The sequence below is a fragment of the Otolemur garnettii genome, unplaced genomic scaffold (genome assembly GCF_000181295.1).
Source record: "Otolemur garnettii isolate 467f Iridium unplaced genomic scaffold, OtoGar3 scaffold00074, whole genome shotgun sequence".
NCBI lineage: Eukaryota > Metazoa > Chordata > Mammalia > Primates > Galagidae > Otolemur > Otolemur garnettii.
In genome coordinates, this window is record NW_003852469.1 from 2646113 (window position 1) to 2663093 (window position 16981).

At 44.8% G+C, this 16981-nt stretch overlaps 1 protein-coding gene across 1 annotated transcript in view; it reads right to left on the reverse strand.

Moving 5' to 3' along the window:
* Positions 1 to 1323: 1323 nt before the first annotated feature.
* ELP3 (elongator acetyltransferase complex subunit 3) overlaps positions 1324 to 16981 on the reverse strand; it is a 68317-nt gene continuing 52659 nt past the window's right edge. The window contains exon 15 of the mRNA XM_003793939.3: positions 1324 to 2561. Coding sequence (XP_003793987.1) covers positions 2485 to 2561 — 77 coding nt within the window. The 3' untranslated portion in view covers positions 1324 to 2484. The remainder of the gene's footprint in view (positions 2562 to 16981) is intronic.

Genomic DNA, 16981 nt, shown 5'->3' on the forward strand with positions numbered 1-16981 from the left:
AGCCGTCATTGTTGTTTTGGCGGGTCCGGGCTGGGGACTCGAACCCGCCACTTTAGGTGTACGTGGCTGGCGCCTTAGCCGGCTGAGCTATAGGCGCCGAGCCGGTTTGTGAGTTCTTTATGAACAAAATTGTGTTTTCAATGAAATAATGAAGAAAAAAATCAAAAGAAAATGGAAATATTTTGGCAAAGAGAATTTGCAACTTGAAAGAAGTTTTCACAGACCAGGCTTTGATTTTTAAGTTGTACCTTTCAGTACTTTGGGTGTCAGTAGTGATGAAAAATGAAAAAGGGGCCCATTCATCCCCAAATTTGAGCAACAGTGGGCTTTACCAGGCCCTTTCACTTGGTGCTAATGTACTTTTGAAACCTCATTTTCTCTTCAAATACATTTCAGTCTGGTTTTCATACGGCTTGATCTTTTCATATATTTTTTGTTAGACTCTTCAGGTGATCTGGCAAAGTTGAGCTAAGGCTGAGCTGGCTCCAGCTGGTTGCTAAGGAGTTGCTCCGCACAGACCAGGACCGAGCTGCATGTGTGACGGCCTCATGCCGAGGCCAGCAGGATTGTGCCCAGCTGATCTTTCTTCTGGGGCAGCCAGTGGCTGAGGAGCACCAGGCTCTGGAGGGCCAGACTGGCCAGGTGGCAGAAGAGCCATGACAAATGCTGGGCAGTCACCAGGAAGCTGAAGCTTCCAGCGCAGAGCCTGTGACACCTGGTAATGCTTCACAACCTCCGCGGCTTCACACAGGCCACAGGAGACACCAACGAAGGCTGGGGATGAGCTGGAAAGAGGCGATCTGAATCCTGCCAAGAAATAAGGGCTGAAAACCATCAGAAGGCTGCAAGTTCCTAGGCAATTTCTTTTAAATTTTTTTTCTAAATTGTCATCTTTTAAAACAGACTTTCCATGTGCGTGCCTCTCTTGCTGTTTCACAAAGGGCGTTATTGGACATGATGTGTTTTGGCCCATTTGGTTAACTAGGACAGAGGAGAAGGTCGAGGCCCAGAGACTCTGTGAACCCAGGGGTGTAGCAGACTGTGTGGTGTACGCTTTATTAGTTTAATAGTTTCATTTTTATAGGAAAAAAAAAGCATAATTGAGAAGTAGCTGAATTCCCTAAGTGGCCCTCATGGACAGCCTTGATCATCCCACAGCTGGCCCATAAGAAAGCCCTGTCATTTGCCTTGCAGCAGTTTAATGGTGCGGCAAATGGTCCCAGGAGGAAAGGGGCAGTGTCGGAGTTGGAAGCTGAAACCTGCAAATTCACGGCAAATATTGCTGCTTATGGGGAAAGAAAAAACCCACATGACTCTTCTTTGTATGTTAAAGACTCTTTATTTTCAGACCTTTTAGAGGAATCAATTCCATTGACCAAGGCTTTACAAAATGCCATAGAGGCCAAAGGGCCCAAGGTTAAGTCCTGCCCTTAATTTAGGAAGTGATCCTCCCCAGGCCAAATCACCAAACTCGATTTCCTGGCATTTTCAAAGAGGCAAAGCTACAAGATGAGCCTCAGAAGAAGCCAATACTGTTTTCCATTTTTTTGTCTTTCACATGAGTTGAACTTTGACCTTTTTCCATTTACTGTAAACCAAAATCCGCCTTAAAGAATGAAAATTCAGGGAACAGGTTTGTGGAAGTGGATCTTCGACTCAGGGCCACATGCCCCCAACAGACAGACAGACAGACACACACACTCTCTCCCCAGACTCTGCCTGCTCGGGACAGATGGGCAGGAAAGCCAACCGCTTTCTGGGCACCGCACTTGTGGCTGCCCACACTGTTCCGCAGTTGCCAAGAGTGTGGGAATTACAGACAGTAAAAACTGTGAAACCGAGCCTCTTTGTCTTGCCTGTCTTGGACGGCAGATCCACCTGGGCGAGGCTGGCAGACGGTGGCCGTCTGGCCTACAGTCACGGCTGCAATTCCCCTTTCCCAGTCATGCTGTTACTTCAAAACATCAGCACTGTAACCAGAATGATTTCCATCACAACAAAAGCTCATTTTCCCTTGTGCCAATGTGTATGTCATTGAAGGGCAGAGATCAGACAGTTTCCATATGCTCGATCTTTCTGTCCCTAGAGACAAAGCCTTCTCCTAAGCCGGTACCCACACGAGTCACAGGTTCATTCATGAGTGACGGTGTCCAAATGGGTTGATTAATTTTCTTTTGTTGTGTCTGAGTCAAAACAGGTCACCTGCAAGCCTCATGCAGAATTTAGCAACTGGACAAATGATTTAAGCCTCAAAAACGGCAGGGATATTTTTGGGTACACACAGGAGAGGGTGAGTCAGGGGCTTGGTCAGCAGACGCCCAGTCTGGCCTTGATGCAGTTTCCAGTTTCTGCAGCTGCAGGATGAGGGTGAAGGCTCCTTGCTGGGGAACAGTGTAGGTCCGTTTGCTCTGCTCAGCCTCTCTGCTGAGTATTCAAGGAATCCTGACTCTCCATCTTCTGCATAAAGGTGGGATGGTGTGGCCATTACCTCAGCATCTTCACCATGTACGGGCCTTGCAATCTGTAGCCAATCTTTCTGTAATAATTCCTGGTGCCAACACCTGCAGAAAAAACAAAGTTAAAGAAAACAGTGTCCAACCAGCATAACTTTCATGACCCTCAAGAGTCAGCAAGGGCTTCCCTCAACTATATTTTCTTCCCCACTCGTGCAGAGCAGATTCTCTTCCAGATACAGCCTCAGTTTAGTAAGTTTGGAACAATTTTTATTCCTTTGAATTCAAGCTGCATTAAAAAATAGAAACTGCTGAGTGGAAGAAATGAGTCTCTTTCCTTGATTTCTAACAGCAGCTCATGGTCTCTGACACACGTATTTGTAGGCAACAGCAATTGTGCACACTCGGTGTTTCAGAGCCTGCATCCCGATGATCTTACTGGCATGACTTTAGGGGATGGAGAAGAGGCAGATTTAATGTGTGAGTTGCCTGCTCCCCAAATGAGGCCTAAAGATGCTGGTTTGTTAAAGAAAAAGGGTGGTTTTTCCTCAACAAGCAACTCTCCAGTTCAGTTTAACTCAATTCTGACACTAATGACGTGGAGTTAGCGCAGACCCTGCCGATTATGAGCTCTGTCCACAAGGATGTCGGCAACACTAATTATAAATGCAGGTCTTGGGTTACCTACAACTTTTTGTCAGACATGGCTACAAATCGGGGGTTCCTACAATCCCCTCCTTAGGTTCGATAATTTGCCATAATGGCTCACAGAGCTCAGGGCAGCATTTACTTACCTTTACCAGATAAACACAAGGTAAAGGGCACAAATGAACAGATTCAGAGGCACCTAAGGTGAGGTCCAAATGGGTCCTGAGCACAGCAGTGCTGTCTCCACTAAGACGGGGCACGCCGCCCTCCCGGCATGTGTCTGCCACACCAGAAAGCAATCTGAACCCCATTTTTTAGGGATTTACATGGAGTCTTGATCAGTAGGCATCATAAGCATAACCCGATCTCCAGCCGCTCACCCGCCCAGAAGACAAGGGGGCTGAAAGTTCTAAACTTCTGATCATGGCTTGGTCTGCTGCTGACCAGCTCCCGAGGAGCACCAAGAGTTGCCTAATTAGAACCAAAGATTCTTCTTTTGCCTCAATGTTTAAGAACATTAACTGACTTAAATCAATATACAGGTCTGTCATGACCCCATGCTGGAAGCTTTCCTCAAAGAGCCCGGGCTGTTTGTACTGAACTCTGAGACATCTGGTGCTGACCCAGCACAGCACCTGACAGTCCCTCCCTGTTTGCCACTTTCCTTCTCTTGTCTTGGGGCAGTGCCATCTCTTGACGCTCCTCTTCCTCACAGGTGTCCCTCCTCATAGGCCCAGCTCTAGCCATAACCTCCAAGGTGCAGACCCTGGACCTCTCCTCGACACACATCCCGCATCCTCACGTCGTCTCAGGGACTCAGCCTAGACCTGCTCATACACTGATCACTCCTAAAGCGCATCTCTAGCTCAGGACTCTCCCTGAGACTTAAGATTCGTACTTCCAACTTCATATTGCCACTGCACGTCCTATCTGGAGGTCTAAAGAAGTGTCTCAAATGCAGCAGGTCCAGAAGGAACTCCTGGATGCCTGCAGCCCAAACCTGCTCCTCACACAGTATGATCCATCTCTGGAAATGGCAACTTCAGCCAGTTGTTCAGGCTGAAATCTTGAGGTCATCATGATTCCTGTCTTTTTGTCAAACCCTAATTGAGACACTTGAAGAAAACAAAAGAACAAGGCCTGAGGGTATCTGGGGAAACAAAATTCTGGGCAACAAGAGAAAAATTCAAAGGCCCAGAGATGTCAGTGCTTAATTTACTCTAGGAACTACAAGGAGGCAGCACTACCTTATGGAGGGTCTTAAGTGTGTGGCTTTTGAATGAGATGAGAACAATTTGAATGAGATGAGAGGATTTTTGAGCCTTTTTTTTTTTTTTTTTTTTTGGTAGTTTTTGGCTGGGGCTGGGTTTGAACCCACCACCTCCAGCATATGGGGCCAGCGCCCTATTCTTTTGAGCCACAGGCGCCACCCAATCAGAGGATTTTTGATCAAAGCAGTGACCCGATCTGACTACTGTTTTGGGAACAGAATGAAAGCTCTGGAGGGCTGAGATTTTTACCAGTTTTATTCACTGCAGAGTCCCTAGTAACCAGAGCGATACCTGGCACCTGTTAGGCTCTCAGCAAACACTTGTTCACTAAAAGAATATGTGACCAAGGGCAGCAACAGAGAATAGTCAAGAAGCTATTACAATACCCAGGTGAGCCATGACAGCTAGAGCAGAGCCGCGGGTGCAAGCAGCTATAACCTGTATGTTAGACGGCGTCAAAAGAATCTGTAGACGGACGAATGGGGTGGCAGAAAGGGAGGGGCCCCAATGACGCTGAGGTTTTCAGCCTGAGTTAAGAAAGAGGCTGGACAGAGAGACTGAGAAGATGGTGGGAAGAGAAGGTACAAGGGGGAAGTGGGGAGTGGGGTTTGGTCACGCTCCACAGGAAACTGCTACTAGGCCGCCAGGCGGAGATGCTGAGTAGTATGTGACTTGGGAAGCTTTCCTTGTTCATGGAAGGGGAGTGCTATGGTTTGAGTAATTGGCCCTTCTGCAATTCACCGTTGAAACTTAATCCTCAGTGTGGCAGTAGAGAGGTGGGGCCCCTCAGAGGTGACTGGATGGAGGGGGCTCCATCTTCATGAATGGATTAACCTATTCCTGGATTAGTGGGCTATCTGCAATGGGACTGGTGGCTTTGTAAGAGGAAGAGACGCATGAGCTAGAACTCCCAGGCCTCTGGCCATGTGATGCCCTAGGGACCCTGCAGAGTCCCCATCAGCACAAAGGCCCATGACAGATGCGACCCCTCAACTGTGGGCTTCTCAGCCCCTAGAACTTAACAGATTCTTTACAAATTACTCAGTTTAAGGTATTCTGCTGTGAGCAAGAGAAAATAGACACGGCCAGGGAGTGAGCTGTTTTGGAAAGTAGTTCCCAGCTGCGTCAGTTGTCCTCCAAGGCAGTGAAGGGGATATGTGGCTGGTGGCAGAGACGTGGAGACTTGACTGTTTCTGATACTGTTGAGCCATGAATTAGCCAGTTCTAAAGCTGTTCTGCCTACACACGGTTACAAAATGGTACCTTTTCCATTTGGTTTAAGCCATTTGGGGGGCCATTTCTTACTCTGGTCAACTACACATAACAAAGTTTACTATCTGAATCATTTTTAAGTGTCGGGTTAGCTCATTGTTGAGTATATTCACACTGTGGTGCAATCATGACCGTCACCCACCCACAGGACGCTTTTCATCTTGAAAAGCTGAAACTCTGCTCCCATTAAACAGAACCTCCCACTCTTTCCTCCCCCAGTGCCTGGCAACCATCATCCCACTTTCTGTCTCTGAATACGACCCTCGAGGGATCTCATGGAAGTGGAATCACACAGTATCTGTCCTTTGGGGACTGGCTTATTTCACTTTGCCCAATGTCCTCAAGGTTCATTCATGCTGGGTTCAATTTTGAGTTGTGTTTTCTGATACTTGCAACTGAAAATCTCATAACTGATAAGTAAGCTTGAGGATGGGGAGAGACAAGCACAGGGAGTCAGGTCACCATTTAAAAACTCGAATTCAGACTGAGAATTCTGACCACACTGCTTTCCCGCTCAGAACAGCTAACAGCGTCCCCCAAGACAAAGCACACATTCCACGCGCAGCCTCCTGTGCAAAGTCTTTCCTGCCCAGACTCTTCAGCTTTAGTTCCTTCCATAACTAGCCTACTAGTACTTAATGGTCCAGGATCAGCAACCCAGGCCCAGAGTCAGGAGCCCACTGAGGCTCAGCCGCTGCCCTCGGCAGGAGCCCACACTGCAGGTGCACTGCCATTCATCCTTGAAGCCCCATCTGGGACACTGCTACCTGCAGGGGACCTCTGCACACATCTCTCCTCCTACAGAGAGGGCACCATTCATAGCCTCCTCCCTCCACGCTAGCTGTGTACCTTAATTAGAGTTCCATTGTTTTAGGGATCACACTGGGCTTTATTTTCCTCGGGTGTCTGTTTCCCCTCCTAGAATGTAAGCTCTTTAATGTCAACGGCGTCCATCAGCAGGACTATACAGTTCTGGCATACAACCAAGGAGCAATAAATGTCTGCGGATCTGTTATACTCTATTCAGGTGTATTTTATATCTGAATACACACACATGCAGAAATGTACTCCTGGAAGATGTATTAAAAAGAAAAATCCACCCTTAAATGCCAGCAATGGGACCAATTCTATGTAGGAGAGAGGAGGGGAAGGACTTCTTGACTTAGTTATACATTTCCCATCTTGTTAGCTAAGAGACTTAGAGGCAGCTTCCTGATTTATATTATTTTTAAAAATAATTTTATTATTTTATTTTATTTTAATTTTGAAACAGAGTCTTACTCTGTCACCTGGGTAGAGTAAGTACGGTGGTGTCACAGCTCACAGCAACCTCAAAGTCCTGGGCTCGAGTGATCCTCTTGCCTCACCTCCCAAGTAGCTGACTACTGGTACCCACCAAGATACCTCGCTCGTTTTTTTCCCTATCGTTAGTAGAGATGGGGTCTTGCTCTTGCTCAGGCTCGTCTCAGCTCTTGAGCTCAAGTGATTCTCCCACCTCTGTCTCCCAGAGAGCTGGGGTTACAGGTGTGAGCCACTGTGCCTGGCCCTGATTTATACTATTATCTCTATCTGATAAAAACCGCTCCTAAAGTGTTCAGGAATATTTCTAGCCTTTTGTATTTCTCTTCTATATTTATAGAACAGATACTATTTTCCATGGACTTAAAAACATTTATCCTGGGGAATCTCAAACATTTGATGTGGAGACGACGGTACATTGAACCTCCCACTGCTTAGCTTGGAACAGCCACACTCCTAATGCTTCCACACTTCTGCTCATGTCCCCAACCTGCACCTGCCTGTCCACCATAAATGGCTGAGACAGAAGCGGTTTCTTACATCTAACTTGGGACTAGACAGGTCTTGGATGACAAAAGAAAGTTCAATGATCAAGAGAGCCCCAATTTCCTAAGCATGCTGCTTTACTGGGGTTCCTCTAAGCATTCCTGAGGCTCCCTGGGCCTTTATAAAGGGAGCAGGCTTAAAACTATTACCTCCTTGGGCAGAAGCATTCTGGCCTTACAATGGGCCTTTTTGAAGGAAAGACCCATGTTGTTGGCTGAGCTCCTATCCTTGTTTTCAGTAAGACTAAGCTGACCTGAGATGGAAGCTCCCTTCAGGCCCTCCAAGCCAGTCTGGATTCTAACCTCTTCTCATCCAAACAAAAATATTCCCTATCTGTATTTCTTGGTGCCTCTAGTTTCTTGAAAGAAAGATTTCCCTTGTTTTTATAGTCTGAAGAAGAGGCTTAGCCAGCTTAGAGGGGAGGACACCATCCCCCGGGCTGGGGAAAGGCCTCTCTCTCTTCTGACTCCCTCTCCATGGTCAGCAGGGCTCCTAGAAGGTCCTCTGTCCTAGTAACTTTCCTTTTGTTAGCTAGCCAAGAAAAAGCAATGACTTTTGAGAGCTGACGTCAGCCAACCTCGTGGGCTGTCTCCCAGCCCTCAGCCTAACTGCAGCTGCTTCCCCTCCTGGAGAGACGCCCTCCCTTGGGCTGTGAGAGTAATTCTCCGACAGATGGCCTGTGGGGGAACCCACCAAATCCCTGGGCTGGGAGGCTGAGCAGGAATCAACCGCTCCAAACAGTGGTCCTCAGGGTGCCAGGTACAGAGCCAGGAGGGGTTAGCTGAGCATCAGGGATAGGAGTGGGGGTCCAAACGCCAGCTGTATTCCATTCCCCAAGTCACCTCATCCACAACCAGAATTCAGCTATGTCACCTGAAGGCAGGGCAGATACTTCTCTCTTCACCACCTCACCAGCTCTGACCACGAAGAAAGGAGAGAAGGTGAGAAGTGATACCCTGCAAGGAGGCTAGACCGGTATTCTGAGATTGGGGTCCAGTGACCGGCCTCTGCGGTGACCTCCTCAGCCTTCACCTCTGCCCCAGGACACATACCTCTTTTGGGAGAAGAAAATAAGCTTTTAAAAAATGTGTGTATAAGCTTTCCTGTATAAGTTAAAAATTAAGTTACTAAAATGCCTTCAGCTGTGTTCTTGAGCTCAGCTGCAGACCCAGTGAAGAGGCTGGATTAAAGGCAGAGGACACTGCTTGCCCCGGATGTGCTGACTGCAGCAGAGCCGCCCAACACTTGGTGGGAAAGCCCCTCTCCCCAGGAGGAACGACTCTCCACCCTGGACACCAGGGCCACAGTATCTCTGATTCTTTCCCTGAAACGAATGTCCTTAAGCCTCAAGCCCTTCACACTGGAAAAGAACTCTGCTCTCTGAGTGCATCTCCCTCTGTGCAAGACGTGCACCACGTAGCTTGCAGCACACTCCTGCTTAGTCTAAGTACTGAGGAAAGCAAGGAGATCGCATTCACTGCGCGTGCCAGCTGCCTTGGCCACTGGCTACCAGGGCAGGTTCATTATAGGCTGCTCAATGCTCTTTAATAAAAATGGGGCATAAAACCACAAAACCTAAGAAAGATGAACCGAACATAAAAATGGAACAAACCCAGATGTTTACCGAGATTCTGCTCTGATTCTGTTTTACAGAGAGGAAGTGCAGGGAGGAGGGGTTGTGTGACAGCAAAGTAGAGGATGCGGTGCCCGGATTGGCTGCCAAACAGCTTAGTTCCTCCATGTTACTACAGCCTTGTCCCTCAGGGGACACAGGCAACTCCAGAGCCTTTGCCTTTAAAAGAGAAAATAAATCAAGAACAGGAAGGAACTTAAATGCTACCTAGCTTGTGATTCTGACTCAAGAAAAAAGAAACAACTTGACAGATGAGTGACTGTAAAGTATTATAACCTTTGCAATGTGACTAAAAGGAAAAAAAATAGGAAGTACAAAGCTAGAGGAGACACCTTATTTGGAGTAAATATGTGCTGGGAATCGCATGCTAGAGAATCTCCACCGACCAACTTACTACAAGTCAGTAAGATCTTTGGAATTACTGTCCTAGAAGAAGTGTGAATTTTAGAACAGGTCCTAAGTCAAGGTCACGGTGCTAGGAGGGAAGACCCGAACTCAGACCCAGCCTGCTTGGTCTATGGCCTAAAGTATTTCTAATGCGCTAGGGCACTTGTGCTGTGGGGCACCCCAACCAGACCCACCTCCCCCAACTCTGGTTTTGGATGTCAAATCTGCCCTGATAAAGGACACCCCTTCTTTCACGGTGCAGAAAAGACCTTCAGCTCTTCTTGATCACCTCACCTCCTGCATCTGTATCTACAACAGGAAACTGAAGCCCGGTGACTATTTCCATTTCAATAACAGGGCTCAGAAAGAAGCAGAAGAATCAATCACAGAAAGGGGTCTGATAACACAGGCAGGCAATAAAAAAGTGTAAACAGGGAGGGCTTACCAATGTGAGAACTACAACCAAGGGGGATAACGCCCAGTAACAACTTGATAACTACGGGCACCATGTTTAAAATAACCAGGACTACAATATAGTTTGGGAGCAAAAAGCAACAAAGATGACACAATGACGGCAACAAGATCCTAGCAGGGCAGAAAAGTCAGGTGCACTCAAACTTATAAAAAGATGACTGCAGGCTGAATTATGGCAGATTGAATGATTAGAAGATAATTTAAAAAACTGCATAAAATTTGAAATGCTTCTGTTAACAAATGATCGAAGACCTAACAGTTACTAATTATTAGGTCAAGAATACAGAGAAAACATGAGCATCAAAAGAGGTTACAGGGCAGGCTGCGTAGCCTCCTGAAGCAGAGAGGCAACTGTTCCCTCCCTCCTTCCAATGCAGCGGTTTTCAACTTGTGGGTCGCGACCCCTTTGGACTATATTAAAGGTTCGCGGTATTAGGAAGGTTGAGAACCACTGCTTAAAGTGTAGCTATGCAGTCGACTAGAGAAGCTTGTGAGAGACAGATTTGCCTCAAAGACTCATGAGAGTGAAGAAATAGGAGTCTGAATTGAAAGCCTAGTAAAGACAGAGACTCCAGCTTGCAATCCCCATTCTGGACTATACTCTGAAGGGCTCTGCTTTACAGAAGGGGGAGGTCTGGAGGAGGGAGGTGGTCATTTAAATGACCCAGATCAACCCCAGGCCTTGGTCCTGGACAACTACTGCTCTGAGATGACTGACAAGAGGAAGCTAATATCATCTAAGCATTGGAATATTCTTGAAAGCAAATTCTTACACAAAATGCTCAGGATAGGATAAAAAATGATGTGGTATACTTTGAGACAGGACAGCACAACAAGAAACAAAAAATGCAGGGAGTCCAATCATCTGACATAGAATGTAAAGGAGCTCCATACACCTGCTAACTTGGCGGATAGAGGACCTGCCTGCTCAGCTATGCTGCTTTACTCTGCCGCTTTTTTTTACTGATTATATCACCACACTTACCCTTGGGGTGTCTGGAACAGCCTCTCATAAACCATTTCTTAGGGGCTTGACTTAAGCCTGCTTCAGAGGGCCACCCTTATCAGGAGGAGGACAGGCTACAATACTTTAGCTCATTTTCCTGTATCAATGTCAGGAGGCTGCAATTTCCATGCTAGATGCAAGACTTTGCTTATTTGCTGGGTTATCTCTGATCCAAGAGGGTGCATTATTATTCTGCATGGAGGAAGGGAGCCTGTAATTGACAGGAAAGGGGACTTCTTGGGGGCCAGTTACGTTCTTAATATGAGTAGGAGTTATAGACTGCTATGTGCTGAATGCGTGTGTCTCTCCCCCCGCTAAATTTATACTTTGAAATTGAATCCCCACTGCAACAGTATTAAGAGGTGGGGCTTTAGGAGGTCATTAGGTTCTTGACACCCCCAGGACGGTAAGACATAAATTTCTTTTGTTTACAAGTTACTCTGTCTATGGCATTTGTTAACGGCAGCCTCAAGCAAATAAGACATACAGGGGCTGACTAAACAACCCACTGTTTAACATTGAACTTTCTTCTTCATTACAGTTTATAGTAAACCTTTAAAATGAAAAAGGCAAGATTAAGTAATCTCAATTATTTGAATACTTGTTTAAATGGGGAATTTAACCAATTCTTCATGTCTATGGAAAAACAAATGAGAGACGTTCCCTTGTGACTCCTACTAGACAAAGAAAGAACATGGAATTATTAATGTTACTTAATAAAGGAAGAAATAATGAAGGAAGTTTAATTGATCAAATACGCACTTAGCATGAATTAGGAGCCTGCAAATTGAAGAGCTTTATTTTCTGGAATTCTTCAAGGAAAGAAAAACTCTGGCCTAATAATTTAGACATTTTCATGTCTGAAGTAGGAAAATGAATTAGATATCTGGAGGGCATTCCTGTTCTGTGACAATTTTCAGGACACATAGCTGCCCTTCATTGCTAGAAATGTGTTATTGAACTAAATTAAAATTGAGCCCACATCATACTCACACAGTTAAACTTGAAAAGAGAGAGAAAATATGCTAAATCTGTCTCTTGAAACTTAAATTTGATTTTTTTTGATTAGATACAAAAGACTGAAATGACGATTCATGATTACTTGATAAAAAAAATCAGTGAAATAAAAACAAATTAAAGAAATTGTGCTTTAATTACTTTTGGGTTTCAATAATCAACTGTTTATTGAGTGCTTGGTACATGACTAGCGGCATTAAAACAAGGAAATATGTTCATTAGTTTCACTCATTTGCTATTGAAATGAGACTTTACTGTATCTCATTGATCTCCTATAGGAGGGCAATATTTCACTTCAACAACGTACACTGAAATGAAGAGAAAGTTGGCGAACAGTTTTCATTCTGAATGTTTGAAAATGGACCAATTAACTCAATGACCCTCAATCTTTGAGAATTTTGTTCCTGTTCTGTTAAAATAAAAAATACGAAGTTGATAAACAAAGGTTATCCAGGCATAATTTCAGCTCTTCAAAGTAGTTGATTGCTGCAAGTCATTAATATATTATTCTCCATCACCTTGGCCATACAGAGAGTATCTGGGGACAGGCTGCTAGCCAAGCAATCTAAAGGTTCTTGTATACGTTCTGAGAAGGCTATGCCAAGATAGTAGCAAAGTATGTAAGAAAGTGTCAAAGTAGGGAACCTATGAATCTGAACAGAAGCCACCCTGGGCAACCTACAGTTGGGTGATGTTGTGGAGGTTGTCTGATAGCTCTTAAAAAGTTCTTTCTTTACAAGGAATCTGGCCGATACTCTGATGCAGGAGGGTCCGCAGTCATCTGATTCAAACACAGAGTGGGTCTGTGGCTACCAGTGCAGAATGTCCGCTGTGTCACAGGTCATTGTCACTTCCTTACTGGTGCCTAAAATCTTTTGTGTCTCTCTGCAGAAGTTAAAGACTGTGCCCTCCTATAACCTGGTAGGAAGAGGAATCCCTTCTACTTGTAGTCTCTTTAAATACAGACTTTAAGAGGGAAAATAGCAAAGTAGGAAGTTCCAGAGATGAGTCCCTTGAGGAAACACCATTATGTTGGAAAAAACAGTTGGAACCAACTATTACGGAATGCTGGAACCTGATAAGACACTAACAGTGACTAGGGCAGAGCTTGAGGAGGGAAAGGCTGCTGAACTTTGGTCAGGGAGCTGCGTGCTCTTAACTATCCACAACCCCCCATTCCTTAGCTTCTCCACAGCTGCAGGGGTGGCAGCCTGTGCTCCTGGGGCAGCCGGCTAGAAGTAGGGTGGACAGGAAGGACCCAGTCCTCCACAGACAGGTAAGGATAGGGGTGGAATTAGATTCTTACAGAGGTGTGCAACCTAGATCCCTCCCATGTCCAGATTACAGCAGGGTTCACACTCCTATGAGAATCTAATGCTGCCACTGATGGGACAGAAGGTGGAGCTCAGGCGGTGATGTGAGCGATGGGGAGCGGCTGTACATACAGATGAAGCTTCCCTTGCTCACCTCCTGCTGTGCAGCCTGGTACCTAACAGGCCATGGACCAGCACTGGTCTGCAGCTTGGGGGTGGGGCACTGCAGGCCCACAAGATCCAAACAGTAGGAACTCATTCGTGGCCTACTCAGGAATATATGAAACATTACTAATTAATACATAGTACACTCATGTGACGCCAAGTGAGGGATGGTCTAATGCACTTGAATGAATTAATGTCAAGACATGGAATAAAGATTCCTGAGAGGAGCTATGCAGAGCTGCCCCCACGGGCCAGCCGTGATGCTATGCCAGTTAGCACTCTGTTATCTAGAAAAGTAGTATTCTGTTATCAAGCCTAGTCCGATTAATAATGCTGAAGTTAATAGGGTTCTTGTAGTAAAGCAATACCTTATGCGGTATCTATTGTCTTTAAAAAGAAAGATATTTATAAGAAAAGTCCTATTGGAACATGCACTGAGAAAAGAAACATCTATGATCATTGTTATAACACCAACAGGGAACAGGGGAATATACAGGACGTAGACAATGTTTAATTAATTAGAGGACATTTAGGGGATCATTTACTACAAAGATAAATCATGTATAGGGAGAGTACGAAAGGGCACTCTTCCTCCTTCCTTTCTGGTAAGTCTTACATTAACACATCCCCACGTGGCACAGACCCGTCTGCCTTTGGCAGGCTTCCTGTGTCCATTAGCAAGTACACATGACATAATGCAAAAAGCTTCTCCAGACATTTTGGTGAGGGTTAGGAGTCCCTTACCAGACAGAGCCAGTTACAAATGCACCCCTCTTTTCAATTAGATTATAACGCACAGTAAAAACGACCTTCACCTGAAACTAAGGGCGATGTGTAGTAATTTGGAATACAGGTTAGTTTTCTGAGGTCCAGTAAGTAAATCTCAGCCATTTGTAGTTTAACAAAGCAAAACAACTACTACTCTCTGCCCACTGTGGTACTATGGTATAAAACATTAATTTCGTCCTAGGAAGCCATATTGGAAGATCTAAGTCACAGGCACATGATTTTGGACCGGTAGGTTCTATAGACATAGCTCTGAGCGTCATGATTAAGAATGATCTCATCTCAACAGTGACTTGTTTAGTTACCCTGTGTTTATCCCCTCACCCCTTCCGTGGCTTTTTAATAGATTTAAAATGGCTAGCAGTCCCTGACTCCAGCGATCGCTGTCATCAACCATTCAGACAGTTTCTTCGTTTTTCACCATCACTGTGTAATCTATCAGCCTTGTACAATTCTTGGCCAATGGCCATATTAATTTTCTACTTGAAAGAACACAAATAGAATGCTGCTTATGACGAAGGCCGTCAGGGGATCTTGGGGAATAGCTGCTCCCCTTGCTGCATAGCAATTAGCTTGGCAAACGGAAACAGAAAGACGATTGGATCTCATACCCAGCCAAAATTGCCAAAGGAAAAAAATTCATTCTGTTGGGGGTGTCAAACAGCTTTTTAATAGTGGCGAGTAACAGTTATATTTGCCCTTTTGCAAATGGTATGGGCAGTGTGACATCAGAGATCCCCAGTTTCCATGGTGACTATTAGTGATGGCATTTCAAATGTGGTGGTTAGCCTCTCCAGTATAATTTACCATAAGAGAGGGAAAGGAAACATTCCATCAACTTGACATTTTTGAAGGAGAGAATGCTGATCATCCAAGCAGATAAACATCGCAGTTTTTTTTTTTAACCATAAACAGATGTATGTTGATAGAAGATGCATGGGGACACTGGCAGAAGATACTAAAGCACTTGGGACTTCACAGGGACTAATTAATTGCTTAGATATTTAGCAGCAATTAGCTATTATTTTCTGCCTATGCATTATTTTATAAACCGGTAATCGACGTTGTAATTCTTACAACACTGATTTACCCATTTTATATGTAGAAAAGGAATCTTTTCTTACTCTAAAGCAATTAATCTGGAGTTGAGAAATAATCTGGAATTTAAGGAGAGAGAAAACTCACCTTCCTTGGCAGTTGAGGACAGTAAATGAGGTGCAGACTGAGTTAGCTGCCAGCCCAGCACCAACATTCCTGGAGGACAAGGCCACCATCTCCTTCTTTCTGCTCCCTCAATATATAGGAATTTTGATGTTGATGAAATTAACATCCCATTTTTGCTTTAATTTTCACATTTTGAGTTGATAGTTGATTTTAAAACGCAGTTTACTAAGATAATTATATGCACTTTGTAAAAACTAGAATGAATAAACGTAAAAGCCTCTTTTTAAGAAAGTGCTTTACAGGGCGGATGCGGTGGCTCACATCTGTAATCCCAGCACTTGGGAGGCTGAGGCGGGTGGACTGCTTGAGCTCAGAGGTTTGAGACCAGCCTGAGCCAGAGAGAGACCCTGTCTCTAAAAATAGCCGGGAGTTGTGGTGGGTGCCTGTAATAACAGTTACTTGGGAGGCTGAAGCAAGACGATCACTTGAGCCCAAGAGTTTGAGGTTGTTGTGAGCTGTGATGACACAGTACTCTACCCAGGGTGACAAAATGAGACTCTGTCTCAAAAAACAAAAAACCCCCCAAAAACAAAGAAAGTGCTTTATTTGACTTTGATAAGAACATTTTCAATTTTCTTATGTAGCTGTAAAGGCAGTCATAGTCTTTTAAAAAAGGTAATCAGCTATAAATTACATGGTATATACCTATAAACAAAATATACTGAGATATCACAGATAAAAACTAATTTCTTTATTAATAAGGAAAAAAACGATACCCAGAGTCTTTCCGACAGTGATTCAAATCAGATCTACTGTGTAGTTAGTAATGTTGTCTAGAGGCCGAATCAAAGATTATAAATTCAAGTTACAGTAAAGGGAAGTCATGATGAGTCAGAACGTAATTTAAAAAATTCTACATAAATGCATTACTCTTTCAATTAGAGCAACCAAAATGATAAATGATTCTGTCTCTCCCTTACTCAAGCTACTAGTGAGGCCAGGACAGAATATTTAGGCTACCAAGTATGACTTATATAAAAGCCTATAGACCCAGAACAAGGACTCACACGAAAAGTCAGGAAAAAACGCAGGATGCTTAGGTCACAAAGTGTCACCAGTTGTGACTGAAGATAATATGTATGCACAAATCATGGATAGAATTAACTGCCTGTGGGAAAGTGTGTCCTCATTTTCATCACCAAACACCCAATCTACAATGAGGTGAGATCATTGATGATGAAATTAAAGGGTCTCCTAATGTGACATCAGAGAAGGATCTACCTAAATGCAATCAATCAACAAAACATAATTGGTCATGTTGAGAACTAAAGAAGTTAAGATACTAAGGGGCAGAAAAAATCCATAGTCGGGGCGGCACCTGTTGGTTCAGTGGGTAGGGCACCGGCCCCATATACCAAAGGTGGTGGGTTCAAACCCGGCCCTGGGCCAAACTGTAATAAAAAATAGCCGGGTGTTGTGGCGGGTGTCTGTAGTCCAGCTACTCCGGACGCTGAGGCAAGAGAATTGCCTAAGCCTAAGAGTTGGGG